The sequence below is a fragment of the Ziziphus jujuba genome, chromosome 11 (genome assembly GCF_031755915.1).
Source record: "Ziziphus jujuba cultivar Dongzao chromosome 11, ASM3175591v1".
Classification (NCBI taxonomy): Eukaryota; Viridiplantae; Streptophyta; class Magnoliopsida; order Rosales; family Rhamnaceae; genus Ziziphus; species Ziziphus jujuba.
Genome location: NC_083389.1, coordinates 7368259 through 7385044, shown reverse-complemented (window position 1 = coordinate 7385044; position 16786 = coordinate 7368259). Strand labels below are relative to the sequence as shown.

Here is a 16786-nt window from a genome sequence, read left to right as displayed (position 1 = left end):
ATGAAACATCAAAGAAGATTCTGCTTCAAGTAGGTTGAAAAGGAAATCACAAACAGGTCTAAGCAATAGAAAAATTAAATAATTAACGACAAAAATAAGAGAAAATCAGATTAATTAGGAGATCCTATTTAGTTTTGCCCTTCAGTTTTATTTATTTATTTATTTAGGGGTAGTGACATTCTTTCATTGCTACCATAAAAAAAGAATTATGTGAATTCAAATAGTACTCAAACCCAATTTGCAATAATAATCCCAATTTTATACCATAAAAAAAAAATATATATTTCCCATATTTTATTTTCATTTTAAATCCTTCAGGAATTAACTAATGACGTATTTCTTTTTATTTTTTTAATTTTTCCTTTTTTCCAAAGTAAAATTCGTTTCCTCTTTTCCCTTCTCTCTCCAACTGTACATCTCTGTCGGAAGATTCTTGCCGGTCTCGATCACTTTGTTCCGAATACTTGAAGCTAATCGAATACGATTCCTGGGTCTGCTCGATCACCCCCCAAATCTCTCTCAGGTATTGTAAAGATTCAAATTTTCTTTTTTTCTTTTTATTTTTTTTTGTTTTCAGATTCAGTTATTTGATATGTGATTCATAGCTCGTATTCGGTTAGTTGTTCTGTTCAAAACCCTAGCCGTTTCTGATTGCTGGGAAAATAGAAGAAAACGAAAATTTTAAACATTTTCCTGCTGGTTGCTTAAAGAAAATTTGAAAATTTTCCCAAATTAACTTAGCCCAATTCGTTGTATCTTGTTATTTGGATCCAATTCGACTAGTCATGAAAGAGTCAATGCTATATTATGCCCTATTATTTTCCTGCATTTCATCAGGTACCCTAAAAAAGAATTATTAATTTAAATTACTTGCTTTACTTTGCTGAATTGAATTTTTCTTATCAAGTCAATGTAGGGTTTCAAGTAGATCTGGATGGAAGTTATTTGCTTCTCCTTGCTTACTTGAATTGTTGTAAATGGATTCAATTATATGATATAGATATTCTGAAGGTTTCTCACCTCCACTTCATGATCAGTTCTCTCGTAATATTGAAATTTCATGCGCTAGAGTGGATAACTACACGAAATATGAGTTCTCCAGTATTATTTAGATTAGTTTGTGGTCTTCTTCTAATTGAACTTATGTTGGTATTAGTTGTTTCTCGATTACCCTTTGGATGCTAAGCTGCTCTCCCTCTATTTTACCAACTAGATAGACATTGTGTCAACTCAAAGGTCAAACACTGCATCACTTGAAACTCTGTAAGGTTAGAGGACATAGTGTTCTTGTGATGCATTTAATATGCTGATGGAATCACGGGTCATCTTGGACACCGAGGCACACCCCCATCTGGAGAATATTGCAGTTCAGGAAGGAGAACATGGTGTAGCTTCGTCAAACCCTATTCATGTTGTGCCACAGCAGCCTGGTATGTTATTTTCTGACTGGTTCAATATTGATTACATATCATGGTTTTTTTTAAATGATTATACACCCTTGCTTTTCATAAGTACAAATCTCCACCTTAGTTGTTGTTCAAATTCCTAATGCAGCAAAAAAGCCAACAAGGCAATGGGCTGCTTGGACCCGTCAAGAGGAGGAAAGTTTCTTCACTGCTTTACGACAGGTTGGCAAGGTATGTTATCATCAATGTTTATATTCCAAATTAGGTTATTGTAGCTTATTGTTGTCCTAAGGACATATTGTTGACTGCAGAATTTTGAGAAGATCACTTGCCGCGTGCAAAGTAAAAACAAGGATCAGGTATTTATTTTGATATAGTGATTGATAGATCTTTCTAATGTCTTCCTGAAAATATTTTGACCTTAATTTCTGTTTTCTTTCTTTTGGTTTGTCCATGGTTTTTATTGATTTTCAGGTCAGACACTATTACTATCGTCTTGTGCGGCGCATGAACAAACTTCTGGGTCCAGGACTGTGCTTGGATGCCAAGAACTCTAAAGACACTAATGCTGCCATGCTACGATGGTAATATTGTCATTTAGTCAGTTGTTTCCCATGAACTAGTTTTTGAAACCCTCTGTATATTAGGAGCATGATATAGGTCTCTTGGTTTTTAGCATTTGTTATTGAAGGATATGGCCAATATTGGGTGGATCTTGTAGCTTATATGGCTCAAGATTATTATGATTTACAACTATATTTTACTGCCCTGTAGTAATGCTAATAATTTGGTATTCTATGTTGGTTTCTGAAAAATTACTATTTCTCTTCTTAAAAGTCTCATCTAGAATGAGCTGAGAACCATAATTGATAACTTGTTTAACTCTGTAACAGGTGGTCTTTACTGGAAAAGTATAGCTGCAAAGCGTCAAAGCTTCACTTGAAGCCTCGAAGGTTTAAGATATTTGTAGAAGCTTTGGTTAGTTAGCATAATATATTTCCTATCCTTGAATGCTTTTCTATATATGGAAGATGGATATCTTCTGCTTGTGTTGGACTCTTACTGACTCATTTTTCTCATGAAGGAGCACCAACTTCTGAAAGACAGGAAGAAGAATGTCAGGAAGCGGCCTTCTCAGGGAGAAAACTGCCCTCCTGCACCAAGCACATTCTCAAATCAGAGTAGAGCATCAGGACATGATAATCGTACATTTAAACTGGTTCTTGTTGACAGTCAAAACATTCAGAAAGTAGGACCTGGAAAAGCATCATTAAAGCGAAATTTAAATACGGGCATTAACCGTAGCAATAAAGGAGACTCGACAACCATGAAACCAGCAAGACAACGTCGAAAACCAGGTGATTCTTTTCGCTTTTATCTCCAATTGTTAATTTGTTTTCCCTTTTACTTTTAGAGAAAAAAGGTTCAGTAGAAGGTGATTTGTATGTCTGGTTTCTAAATCTTTAATCTCCTTTTTCGTTTTAAGTTTTTTTCATGAACTAATATAAGATTGGGCATCTGATTCTAACCATGCCTGATTTTAGTATCTCTTTCATGCAACCAATTGAGTTGATTGTTATTATACAATAAAGAGTAAACCATTGATTGGATTTACATATTATATTCTTGAAGTTCTGGATGATTATAGATTTATAGATAAGATTGATTTTGCCAAACTAACATGTGCATTTTTGAGACAAGTTTGAAGATCTCATATCATCACTTGCTTTTACCAGAAATAATTGAATTTATGTAACATTGCCTGATCTGTAAAATAATAAATTTAAAAGTTGTAAATGCTCACAACCACCATGAGGGAATTTTGTATTAAACTGGTTGTTTCCGGATTAGGTGTTGTTTCATCAGCTGCATATAAAAAATGGGAAAAGGCTGCAATTGCAGGGGTTTCTTTAGTTGCGGATGCTGCTGAGCACTTGGAGCGGGCAACAACTGGTAAAGAGGTTGAGCAAGAGCAACGCACAGCAGGTGAAACATGCTGTAGCTTAGTTGTTCCTATCTGTCATATGTTCTTGAAAAAATATATAATCCAAGGTAGTGGAAAGAAATTTCTTCATGATGTGGTTCTTTCTACTCTAATTTCCAGGTCAAAAGAGTAGTGATCCTGTTGGAGAAGTTCTGTCCTCTTTGCCTAGTTTTCCGCAAAACATTTTTGTTGAGAGCAACACACACACTTCAGTTAAACTTAAGCTCCAGTTATTCCCAATTGATGATATTACAAGGAGAGCATTGGAGTTGGTAGGCACTGAAAGAATTGTATTTATGATAATTAATGCTGAATGAAGGTTTTTAGCTGAATAACATTCATACTAATACAAGTAACAATGTGGTTTTCATCTATTCACAGGATAAGCATAATCCACATTTAGAGCTAACTCTTAGTAGTCGGAAAAAGATATCTTCAGTTTTAGAACATCTAAATCGTAAATGGGGCAGTTCAGTGGTAGCATCTGGAGAGTTAATGCTTTTCCCTTACAGCATCCAGAGGGAGAACCTACTGGGTCATCAAAGATGGACACAGGACTCGATTGTCAGTGCAGCAGATGTGTATGCAACAATTGGAAGTCCTGCCATTTTTCGTTTAAGGTTCCTTCTTAGTTTCTTTTCAACTTAGATAGAAGCTTACATATTTGACACATCTTAATTGACTTATTAAATGTCCTTGAAGGTATGGTTGGATCCCAACTACTGAACTTGGGTCTGTCATGTTACAAGCACAAGCACCTATGGCATCTTGCTATGTTCCAGAGGAGCATAATCTGAATGTGGAGAAGAGCAATGATCAAAGCAAGGATTTAGCACCTGTCTCTGTCCCATCTACCGATTATCAGGCTGTGGAACTCAATGAAAATTATCCAACCTCAGTGAACAAAAGCCAAGCTATTGCGGTGACTTCAACAGATGTCCCAAATGAGAGGAAAAGGTACGATACTGTAGGTCCAAGCAATAGCCTTGTCGAGTCATCTGAAGCAAAAAAATCATGGAACAGAAAGGGGGCTGGTGATGGAACTACACTGAGACAGTTGAGAGATGTGGTACTTATCCTTCCTCTTCTTCCCTTAAATTAAATTATGTAAGCCCAGAGGTATTATTTCCAACTTGAGCCCACTGACGGCCTGGAAATGATACCCAAGTTCAGTAAACAATGCTTCATGTGAAATCAACTGTGTTTGATATGACTCTGATCTATTTATCACATGTACAATTCCTTTTCTTTTTTTGTTTCTTTGTTTTTTCTTTTAATTTTTTTTTTTTCCTGAATTTGTAATTCCCTGAAAACTTTAGGATGATCCAAGAAGCAACAGAACTCCATTATCAGCTGGCGAGTGGGCTGATAGCCTTACCAACATAAGTGTTGGAGATCTGCTTTCAGGAGTGTCTCAGCATATGGATGCGACCTGCACTGATCCACCTGATGCTGGGATCTCACAATGCCTTCAACAGATTCCGTTCAGCTGTGACTCATTTGATGCTGCTATAGCTGCTCATATTTCTAGACAGCAAAACAAGATGGGATGTCAACCTAATTTGGCATCTAATGCATCTTCCATATTGGATGCTGAAGAAACATGCGATGCCTTCTCATTTCAGAAGAACCATGTTCTTCCTCAGGACGCTCAACATATATCTGGTGTTTCTTCACCAAGGGCTTGCAAACAGATGGCTGGGACAAACATGGTGGACACTGGGCACTTGGATGAGGTATCAATTCAAATTTTTTTATTCTAGTAATTATCTCCTGGGTAAAATTGCTTGCAAATTTGAGCTACATGTAACATGTTCATTCTTTCCTGCAGGAGTTACCTGAAGTGGAGAGGCTACCGAATGATCCTGCACAAGTAGATCCTATGGATGAGTGTCAGTCTGATCCAAATCTTCTAGACAATGCAGTAAAAGATTTCAGCGTGCTTGCTGACATATATTGGGTATTTTTCCTCTGAGAATTTTATTTTATTGTTTTGCGGCTGCATGATTCTAAACTCTCCTTTGGTTTTATGGGTTCACCTCTGTTGAAAGCTGCCTTGGAACTACGGACAAGACTTTTTGGTTGAAGCAAAAGGAAAAAGTGCTTATGTCTACTTTTTTCCAGTGTCCCTGTCAAAAGAGTTAAATATTCATGACTTTAGAATTATAAGTTGTTGATTTTTTAACATCTTGATCTGATTTTTTATGTTCCCTGAATTGCAGCCTGATTCTTTAGGACCACTGGATTTGGATATACCATCATCGAAGTACCACAGTGAAGATATAATTCTGAGTGATAGTCTTAGTGGTTTGAACCGTCTCATAGCCAGCAGTTTGGATGCATTTCAAAATTGCTCCTTTTTTGGGTTTGACAAGAAAGAGCCAGCGTCAACAGTTGAAGCTCGAGAAACTGCCTCGTTTTCAGATTTTAAAATTGGCAGTGGGGTTTGAGAATTGGCACACTTGATATCAGAGATCATAATCTTACTCAAACGGGCTTTGATTTTGGAATCTAGCAAAGCATAGTCATCTTCCATTTCAGCTGTGACATGAGATTTGATTTGCGTGCTAATGGTGGCGCTGCTAGCTCTGTATATTATGGCTTTGCGTGCTCAATTGCTCTGTTTGGAAGTCTCTCCAGCTGTAAAAACATAGACATGGAAAAACTTCTACAATTCAACTTTATTGTTTCGATACTTCTCTGTAAATTAGAATTCAGAGCTGGTGTGAGCTGTGTAACCTCAATAGAACGGGACACAATACCACATCAGAAACCTTTTGATCATTAATGTTAGTTTCTTGTACATCCATCTATCGCTTCTATTTTGCTGATTTGCTTTTCATTTTCATTTTTCTTTTTCTTTTTCCTAGTTCGGTGTGCAGCCCAAAGGGAGGGTTTAACTGTTGGGACTTTGTTCTTGAGCTACTTCTTCCATTTGCTGCTCAAGATTTTTGGTTACTTTTACTTTTCAAGAAAGAATTACATCTGTCAAGCCGTTAATGTTAAAATTTAATTAAATAAAATTTAAAATATTGCAAGTTAACTGTTTTACTTCTCTATAAATACTTGAATCAAAAACAAATTTTGGATTGGAAAACTACCGCTGTGTAAATCTTTTGATTTGGATTTATTTAACTGTGAATTTATAGTTAGTTTAAGTATTAAAAGGTTTACAGAATTTACAGTTTGTTACAAAATTGATAAAACATGAAAGAGATAATTACAAGCCCGGCCAAACAAGTTTTGTTTTTTTCAATTTTCAAGAAAATGAATTTACATGTTCTATCAAAAAAAGAAAGTGAGTTACATGTTCGATCAATTAGATAAAAAATTTCAGGCTCATGAATTCAATTGTAGCAATTTAATTCTTTATTGAACGAAAAAACTGCATCAGTAAATAACATTGTAGCATTTTTATTATGGATTTTTTTTTTGGGTGAATTTTTATTATGGAATTTATTATTCAGTAGTTAGGAGTTAGAAGTTGAATCAGCATTGCTAAGTCTGCTTCTCCAATCAAAATGTAACACGTCAATTGTAGCCTCATGTGATGAATTATAAATGTAGTTTTGTTCTTGCTTATGATTCAAAAACAAAATAATAAGCCAAAATAAATACATTGCTGTTATGGGGAACTTTTATTTGATTATATAACCACTGTCTAGAGTATGATCCATGGAAAAACTATTTAAACAAATCTAATTACTGAATAAAAGTTAAAAAAAAAAATCAACAGAAAGATATATTATAAAAGTCTCCTTAAACAAATCTTTTTTTATTATTTTTCTTTAAGAAAAATCCTTAAACAAATCTAAACAGTGTCAGTTTCCATATCGATTAACCAATACGTACAGTCATTTTGCTGGCAAAGAGCAAAGTTTTAAATATTTGAATGTTAATTAAATCCTAAGGGAACAGGAAATAGTTAATATTAACAATAATTTATGAACAATATATTATGTCATATTAAAAAAGTTACAAGATGGGAATTTCACAGTAACAAAACATCAAGTGTAGATTGTTACTCAAAATTATTACATTTGGATATGTTGAGTCAAAGTCCAAAATAATTATGAATTACTGGGTTTATGCTTTATTATATAGTACAAAATGTAGGACAAAATGAAGAAATATAGAAATTTAATACGATAGTTGTCCTTCGGTAAAAAGATTCCGATTGTTTTACTAATTGGTGACAGCTTAAGAATTTTATGCCTTATAATAAATTAACGAATTGAAGTTTTTTACTGTTGAAAAAATTTATGAAATTACATATTTATATTTGATTAATTGGTTATTTTGTAGGATATAGAATTGTAACATTTTGTTCGTCAAAAAAAAAAAAAAAAAAAAAAGGAAAAAGAAAAAACAAACAAACAAACAAACCCAACTTGAAAAGGTATGTTTTTTATTATAAGTAGAAGACTTACTATAGGCAAACATCAATCTTACTATACAAATAAACGGAATGAAATCCTATGTGATGCCACCAAGTAGTCCAATCTAACATCCATTTCTTCAAATTGCAAGTTTCTGAAAAGTTTTATTTAAGAAAATAAGGCCACAATGGAGTACTTATAAACAAAATTTATATCCAATAATTTTCTCTAATTAAGTCGTAATAATTTGGGCGTTTAATTGGAAAATCAGCTCACACATTGTTGTTTCTGATAATCCATCCGCGTCCACAGCATGCTCTACTATCTCCCTCACCTTCTTCATCTCCTCCCTCAATTCTTCAACTGAATTTCCACTCATCAGATGGTTGATCTTCTCTCTCACTTCCATCCTAGTCATTGGCTTCCGATCACTCAGAAGTTCCAATCATCAACCACTAGTTTCCTGTTAGTCACCTGATCACTCAAGATTGGGAAACAAAGCATTTGGTACACCACACCATAAGCACTGAGTTCCATCCACAGTGTGTTAAGAACCCCCAACTCTGGATGCGAAATCACCTCAATCTGATTGCACCACGGCACCGTCAACCCTCTGCCTTTGATCTCATCTTCAAATCCAACGGGTAGGACATAGGATTCAGCATAGCTCACAGTACCAGGACGCAGCACCCAAATGAAACTCACTTTGCTCAGTAACAGCTCCTGAGCTATTTCTTCTATGTCAAGTTTATTGATAAGAACATAACTTCCAAAAGAGAGATACAAAACTGAACAATGGGGCTTCGAGTCTACACTCAGACTCGGACCTAAGGCTAGCGGCCACTATGTCCCTATCTTGCTCATTGTCTAAAACGGGTCCGATTGCATATATTGGCTGCTTCTCTCGTATGGCAGAAATGGCGTGGGGTTCATGCTCTTCCACTGTGTTGCAGAGAATAAATTCTGCCTTTTTCACATCCTCGAATGCCTTCTATATCATCCGATGCATCACTGTTGATACATCAAGTCCTTCGGCTCAATAGCCTGGACACCCGGTATGTCATCTATGCAGTCCTCTCCATTATCTATTATTGAACCGCACTGATTAAAGATATATAATTAATTACCTATTACACATAAGAAAATTAAAAGAAGAACATATAGAAAAGCACTTACATACCATGAGAAGCAAAATGACCGTTTCTTACAAGGAGGTCCAAGTGACAGTAGAGACTAAAGACGAGAGCTGGTTCTGTCCGGAAGGAAATATAGACAAGTTTGTACTTTTTTGGCTATGGTTGATGGCCATGAGTGGACAGTATCTGCAATCAAGCATGAGACTGAGGGATCGGCTCCAGCTATATTTCCTACAAGTTCATCCATATGAGCTGGGAAGACATGCATAAAACCCTCACAGAAATTGCTCAAGGTTAATGAACCTATTAAAGGACAGAGGAAAACCATCAGTCACCGTCTTGTAGCGAATGTCTAGGCCGGACTTACGTGCTCCGGCAAAGATGTTTTGGTCGTCGTTGCCGTCTTCTTGGGGTTGAGATTTAATTATCTGATGGTGGGTGCCTTTGGTGTTGATAAAGGTGATGGTGAAACCTTTTGAAGCAAGCTTTATGGCTAGATATACGGCTGTGCTTATGTCGTCTTGGGGATTGATGGGAATCATGAGAGAATGGGGCTTCGGATGAGTGTTCTCCGTGTGTGATTGATTTTGAGTTCTGTTTTTTTGGAAATCGAAATTTGAAAATGAAACTTTCAATATTCCCACAAAATTTTTATTGAAATTACTATCAAAATATTCACATAAATTCCTTTATAATTTTATCAAAATTCCTTAATTTCTTTGGAAATTTATATTAGATTTAATTTATTTTATCTGATAAATATTATTGATGTATAGCCTTCTAACTATCTATTATTTCTTTTATTATAATAAATTTAATATTTCTATAAATATTATAAAATAAATATAAAATCATAATTTTAATAAAAATACAAATATGCATACGAAGTAAATGTTAAATAGTATAAAAGTAAATAAATATTATAAAGACATATAAAAAATATTATAAAGATATATAAAAAATATATTTTCTGCAAATGTAATTAAATGAATTAATAAAATATTTATAAAATGTCGTTAAGTAGTAACTGGTGAATACTGTTTCAAATTTAATCATTAAAGGATAATAATTTTGCTTACAATTAATTACATCTAATGATTATCAATAAATATAGCCATATTTAATACAATATTCATGTGGTTGGCGTATTAATAATTACATATAAAATTATCAAAAAAATATATATTTAATAATTATTTTTCATATTTTACATCTTAAAATGACAATAAAAAAATTAATAATTTTCAACAATCTAAGATTTTGTATATGGTATTGAAATGACATTTTATGATATATTATATAATTATAATAATTATTTTATATATCTTAATTAATAAATATTTTTAATCTAATATATATATTTTTAATAAATAATAATATATTTATGATTATAAACATGTACTATGCATTATTGGTAAAGAAAAATATAAAATCCATTTAATCATTTTTTATGAATTAAAACTTTCATATTTTTATAAATATTTTTATATTTTAAACTTTTGATATATCTATTTATATCAAATTGTTTAAACCTTTATATGTGTGTTTTTCTGGAAAATACTTTTGCAAGAATTATTTTTTTTTTTAAACTACAAATAGTATTTTATGATAATTTAACTAAGCAATATTTTTTATATATATTTGTTAAGCTTTAGAAAAAGATTTTTTTAGAAGTAAAACACCATACTCCAATTATAAACATATTTTAACTAGCGATTGAAAATAAGTTGCTTTTTTAATCTGCATAAAAACCTACTGGACTTGTAATACTTTCAAGTTGAGAGAACTATGGACTAAAATGATGAGCCACAGTCAGTTAGATACTTACTGTTACTTTAACGCTTTTGATATTTATACTGATTTTATTTTAATTATTGCAAGGAAGTCCAAATGATGACGAGATAGTTAAATAAAAAATAAAAATAAAATAATAATAATAATAAAAGGTGATGAGATAATATAGAGTGGGAGCAAAGAATTAAAAGTCAAACATAAACAAAAATCCTTTCAAAGAAAACACCGAAATAATTGTATCTGATTATGTCATAATCCTTTTCTTAATTTGAGATTTGACCTGGAAAATGAACTCATGTATTCTTTTTTCTGATAATCCATCCCCCTCCACGGCATTCTTCACTATCTCTCTTATCTTCTTCATCTCCACCCTCAATTCTTCTGCTGACTTTCCGCTCATCAGACGGTTGATCTTCTCCCTCACTTCCATCCTGGTCAATGGTTTCCTATCACACAGATTGAGTCCAACCCTCCAATCATCAACCACTAATTTCCTGTTAGTCACCTGATCAGTGAAGATTGGGAAACAGAGCATTGTTACACCACACCACACGCTTTCCAGCACTGAATTCCATCCACAGTGTGTTAAGAACCCTCCCACGGCTGGATGCGAAACCACCTCAATCTGATTGCACCACTGCACGATCAACCCTCTGCCTTTGATCTCATCTTCAAATCCAACGGGTAGGACATAGGATTTAGCATAGCTCACGGTATCAGGACGCAGCACCCAAACAAAACTCACTTTGCTCAGCAAAAGCCCCTGAGCTATTTCTTCCATATCATATATACTGATAAGAGCACAACTTCCAAACGAGATATACAAAACTGAACCATGAGGCTTTGTGTCCAGCCATAGTCTGCAGTCAAACTCGGGCCTAAGGCTTTTGGCTACTATTCCCCTGTCTTGCTTATTGTCTAAAACAGGGCCTATTGCATATATTGGCTGCTTCTCTTGTATGGCTGAAATGGCGTGGGATTCAAGCTCTTCAACCGTGTTGCAGAGAATAAAGTCTGCCTTTTTCACGTCCTCGAATGCCTTGTACAAGATTCTGTGCATCACACTTGACACCTCTGTTTCTTGAAGGTAAGACATCAAGTCCTTTGGCTCAATAGCCTCAACACCCGGTATGTAATCTATTGTATCCTCTCGATTATCTAATATTGACAAAGATATTTAATTACCTTTTAATATATATAACAATAGCATATAAAATTAAAAGAAAAGCATAATCAAGCGCATAAAAAGAATTTTTACATACCATGAGAAGCAAAATGACCATTTCTTACAAGGAGGTCCAAGTGATAGTAGAGTGTAAAAACCAGAGCTGGTTCGGTCCAGAAGGAAATATGGACAAGTTTATACTTGTTGGCTATGGTTGATGGCCATGTGTGGAAAGTATCTGCGATCAAGCACGAGACTGAGGGATCGGCTGCGACTATATTTCCGACAAGTTCATCTACATGCGCTGGGAAGACATGCAAAAACCCCTCAAGGAACTGGTCATGGTCAACGAACCTATCGTAGGACACAGGAAAACCATCGCTTACCGTTTTGTAGCGAATATCTAGGCCGGATTTACGTGCTGCGGCAAAGATGTCTTCATCGTCATCATCTTGGGAAGTTTTAGGTCGAGATTTGATTATCTGGTGGTGTATGGCTTGGGTGTTGACGAAGGTGATGGTGAAGCCCTTAGAAGCTAGCTTCATTGCTAGATTAACTGTTGGGATAACGTGGCTTTGGAGATGTAGGGCTATCATGATGGCATGGGGCTTCGGATGACTGTTCTCCATGGATTCAATTTTGATTTGTGTTTTTGCCATTTGGAAATTGAAAATGGAATTCAATCTGGAATTTTGAGATTCTATGTTTTTGTTTGGTTGAGTAGCTCTGAGTTATCTTCATCTAGCAGTTGGTCCACATGCTTGAAAACCATACCATACATTATATGGCCTTGACTTGGGACTTTGGTTTCAAAATAAACATAGTGGAATTGACATTGCGCCTGGTGCTGGTAAACTGTCACTGTCTGTACATATTGTTATGAATACATATGTATGGGCTGTTTGGTAATACTTTTGTAATTAGTTTTTTATTTTTTAACTAGAAAAAACGTTTTTCGTAGAAGAGCTAAGGAAAATAAACAGCTGGCACATGTGTGAGTAATTTGACAGTTGTGGGTCTTGCCACATTCCATGTTGTTATTGGCTGTTCATATGATTAATTGCTGTTAAATTTTTCCTAGTAGAGTTGCTTCAGGATTATCAAAGTCAGAATCTGATTAGAAGGCTGATAAGTTGAATATAAATCTAAAACAGGTTGTTGTAATTCGTAAACTAAAAACACAGATCAAATATTCTTTTCTTAAATTATTGCCTTAGCTTCTCTCTAAAGTTTCTTTAGTTTTTTCTCGTTCTTAGTTTAATACAGCTTGTTGTTCAACAATTCTTCAGTTCAGTTTCAACATCTATCTAGAAGAAACACACCATTCGCCAATTAAACATACTTCATCTTGGGATTAAACGTAAGTTGCTTTATTAAAATGAATAAAAATTTACTGGATTGATAATACCCTCATGTGAGAGAAATATGGACTAAAATGATGTGTCAGTTATAGAGCAATTTAAAAGAAATTAAGTTTTACCAAAAAATTAAAAAGAAACTAATATATATCTATATATAGCGATAGAAAAGTCATTAAAAAGAAAAAAGAAAAAAGGAGAAGTGGAGGATTTATTTAGTTGGGAAACTTTTTGGAAGGGAAAAAAAAAAAAAAAAAAAAGCAGACAAAATGAATTGATTATTGTCTTTGTCTTCTTAATTTACAGAAATATCCGTTTGGTGATTATTTTTCATTTTTATTTTAATTATTACTACCTTAATGATTTTGATATGGATATTGATCTTTTCCTAAGGGTTAATTACATTTTATATAGCACCATCAGTTTCATCATGTTCTAATTTAGGATTTTTTTTAAAGTTTTTTTTTCTTAAAAAAAAAAACTTTATTTGTGATTTGATGTACATTAATCCAATTTTTATCAAATATTTTAGTTTTGACCAATAAGGAATTATCTTCATGTTGCTCCACATAACTCAACAAAGTAAATAAAATAAAATAAATCAGCAAAGTATAAAACATTCAATTTAGTTGTAAAGGTTGCAGTCCATACTTCACAATTGTATTAGGGGTTAAAAGTTATAACTATTAAATTTATATAAAGCTCAAAATGAATCATATCAAAATAAACGGCACTTGGTCGATTTAATTGTAAACATTCTAAAACTAAAAGGCTACTAAACTGCAATTAATCATTTTTTTTAGTGAGGTTGTTATTTGTTTATTTTATTCATTGCTTCCTCTTTATTCTGAATATATTCAAGTCGTTTATTTCAAAAATAAAATAAAATAAAATTTATTACAAGGTAGAGAGTGACAGCGTAGAAATGAAAATTCAAAGATGACTTTGACCTTTACAAAGCATTTGTGATTGTGGAGCGGTTAAATTAGTGTGTTTGGGAGAGTAATTGTCGTTTAGTTTCTTTGCGATACATCAATCAATCGCTGATGACATATAAAGAGCGTGGTTATGCCCACTCCTTTGACTGAGATGACCAAGCTTGAAAGCAAGAACCATATTTCATAGTTTTATTCTTTATATATATATATATATATATAATTTGGTTTAGCTTGGTTAATAAGTTATACGAAAAATTGAATGTTCTATTACCAATTAATGACTCCTAAAACACTGAAAAGAAACATGTAGAAAAGTAGTTTCTTGAAGGGTGAAATTAAGCTTTATAATTTGGTTTGAATGGTATAAAAACTGTGCGAGATGTTGAGCCTTGAAACCGTTGTTGAGAAAGATGGAAATGGTTGTACATTCTATCTTCTAACAGTTTTGCTGCAAACATTTTACCATCCAACAATTAGTTGAACAAAAATTTAGAATGCGAGCCAAGCACAAAGAGTTTCTAAATCACTGTTAGTGAAATTATAGGTTTGCCACACGAATCACAATATACAAACTAACACAAAATCAGTTCCTGCAATTCTCAAGTTTCTGAGAACTTTTATTTGTAACGAAAGAATGAGAGAATGACCAACAATGAAACTAGCATGTTCTCGACTAAGTTAACATACGCCCTACCATCTTATGCCCAATAATTTTTCTGATATGTCACATACCTTTATCAATTTTGGCCTTTACTTGGCAAATGAACTCACATATTGCCTTTTCTGATAATCCATCCTTGTCCGCAGCATTCTCTACTATCTCCTTCACCTTTTTCATCTCCTCCCTCAGTTCTTCAGCTGACTTTCCGCTCATCAGCCGATTGATCTTCTCCCCTACTTCCAACCTCGTCAATGGCTTCTTATCACACAAATTGAGTCCAACCTTCCAATCATCAACCACTATTTTCCTGTTAGTCGGCTGATCAGTAAAGATTGGAAAACACAGCATGGGTACACCATACCAAATACTTTCTAATATCGAGTTCCATCCACAGTGTGTTAGGAACCCTCCAACCGCTGGATGTGAAATCACCTCAATCTGATTGCACCAGGGGACGATCAATCCTCTGTCTTTGATCTCATCTTCAAATCCAACGGGTAGGACATAGGATTCAGAATAGCTCACGCTATCAGGACGTAGCACCCAAACAAAACTCACCTTACTCAGCAAAAGCCCCTGAGCTATTTCTTCCACATCCAGTTCATTAAGTGGAGCTAAACTTCCAAAAGAGATATACAAAACTGAACCATGAGGCTTGGTGTCTAGCCATTGTTTGCAGTCAGACTGGGACCTAAGGCTGGTGGCTACGATGCTTCCGTTTTGCCCAATAATGGAAAAAAGAGGGCCAATCGCATATATTGGCTGCTTCTCTCGTATGCCGGAAATGGCGTGGGGTTCAAGCTCTTCCACAGTGTTACAAAGAATATAGTCTGCCTTTTTCACACTCTCAAATGCCTTGAATATCAGCTCATAAGTCGCCGTTGATACATCCGTTTGTTGGAGGTAAGATATCAAGTCCTTTGGCTCAATAGCCTGGACACCGGGTATGTAATCAATGGTATCCTCTCGATTATCTAATAAATTGAATCACCCAGAGATATTTAATTGCCTATTAATATATAACAGAAGTGTACGAAAAAATTAAAAGGAGAACATAATTAAGGACATAAAACGTACTTTTACATACCATGAGAAGCAAAATGGCCATTTATTACAAGGAGGTCCACATGATAGTACAGAGTAAAGACCAGAACTGGTTCGGTCCAGAAGGAAATATGGACAAGGTTGTACTTTTTGGCTATGGTTGATGGCCATGGATAGAAAGTATCTGCAATCAAGCACGAGACTGAGGGATCGTCTCCTACTATATTTCCTACAATTTCATCCACATGGACTGGGAAGACATGCAAAAGACCCACACAGAATTGCCCAAGGTTAAGTATCCTATTGAAGGACAGAGGAAAACCATCTGTCATCGTCTTGTAGCGAATGTCCAGGCCGGACTTACGTGCTCCGGCAAAGATGTCTTGTTCGTCGTTGTCGTCGTCTTGCGGCCGAGATTTGATTATCTGGTGGTGGGTGCTTTCGGTGTTGATGAAGGTGATGGTGAAACCTTTTGAAGCGAGCTTTAAGGCTAGGTGCACGGTTGGGATTATGTGGCCTTGGAAACAAAGGGGAAACATGATAGCATGTGGCTTCGGATGAGTGGTCTCCAACTCCATGGGTTTCAGTTTTAGTTCAGTTTCGACTACGGAAAATGAATATTGAATGTGGAATCAGTTTGGATTTTGAAACTCAAGTCAAGTTTTTCTCGGGTTGACGAGCTCCTGCAAGTTAATCACTTGCTAGCTAGAGCTATACTGGCCACTATTGCTGCTGCTTTGTCTCTTTACATATTTACTAGGTGTGGGTGTGGCCACGTGCACGAGGCCCTGTGTTCTAGATTTTAAACGATTGCCATGGCATGATAATTTGAAAAGTTAAGAATAAAGTCACCTTACGGGACTTTGATTTAAAACACAAATCATCTGGCTCATTCGTAGAAGGAAGTTTGTTTAGATAAAA

At 34.7% G+C, this 16786-nt stretch overlaps 3 protein-coding genes and 1 pseudogene across 5 annotated transcripts; 1 reads left to right on the top strand and 3 right to left on the bottom strand.

Moving 5' to 3' along the window:
* Positions 1-201: 201 nt before the first annotated feature.
* Positions 202-6197, top strand: LOC107431967 (TSL-kinase interacting protein 1). 3 transcript variants are annotated; one of them, XM_060812743.1, is made up of 15 exons: positions 202-523; positions 1218-1430; positions 1555-1637; positions 1718-1765; positions 1881-1990; positions 2300-2384; positions 2491-2764; positions 3258-3392; positions 3511-3662; positions 3772-4010; positions 4093-4459; positions 4710-5126; positions 5222-5350; positions 5442-5530; positions 5613-5763. In XM_060812743.1, exons 2-15 carry the CDS (start codon positions 1304-1306, stop codon positions 5623-5625), a joined length of 2268 nt encoding a protein of 755 aa, XP_060668726.1. In that variant the 5' UTR covers positions 202-523; positions 1218-1303; the 3' UTR covers positions 5626-5763. The 3 variants fall into 3 exon arrangements, with proteins under 3 accessions (XP_060668726.1, XP_060668725.1, XP_015898496.1); XM_060812742.1 differs by lacking the exon at positions 5442-5530 and having other exon boundaries at positions 209-523; positions 5613-6197; XM_016043010.4 differs by lacking the exon at positions 5442-5530 and having other exon boundaries at positions 209-523; positions 1214-1430; positions 5613-6197.
* Positions 6198-7830: 1633 nt separating this feature from the next.
* Positions 7831-10189, bottom strand: LOC112488928 (UDP-glycosyltransferase 86A1-like; annotated as a pseudogene).
* Positions 10190-10839: 650 nt separating this feature from the next.
* LOC107431913 (UDP-glycosyltransferase 86A1) lies at positions 10840-13024 on the bottom strand. Its single transcript, XM_025079663.3, has 2 exons — positions 11962-13024; positions 10840-11857 (listed from the first exon to the last, which is right to left on the bottom strand). The coding sequence occupies exons 1-2, from the start codon at positions 12521-12523 to the stop codon at positions 10944-10946; spliced, it is 1476 nt and encodes a 491-aa protein (XP_024935431.3). The 5' UTR covers positions 12524-13024; the 3' UTR covers positions 10840-10943.
* Positions 13025-14675: 1651 nt separating this feature from the next.
* LOC107431947 (UDP-glycosyltransferase 86A1) lies at positions 14676-16662 on the bottom strand. Its single transcript, XM_016042982.4, has 2 exons — positions 15909-16662; positions 14676-15795 (listed from the first exon to the last, which is right to left on the bottom strand). Exons 1-2 carry the CDS (start codon positions 16441-16443, stop codon positions 14885-14887), a joined length of 1446 nt encoding a protein of 481 aa, XP_015898468.3. The 5' UTR covers positions 16444-16662; the 3' UTR covers positions 14676-14884.
* Positions 16663-16786: the final 124 nt, after the last annotated feature.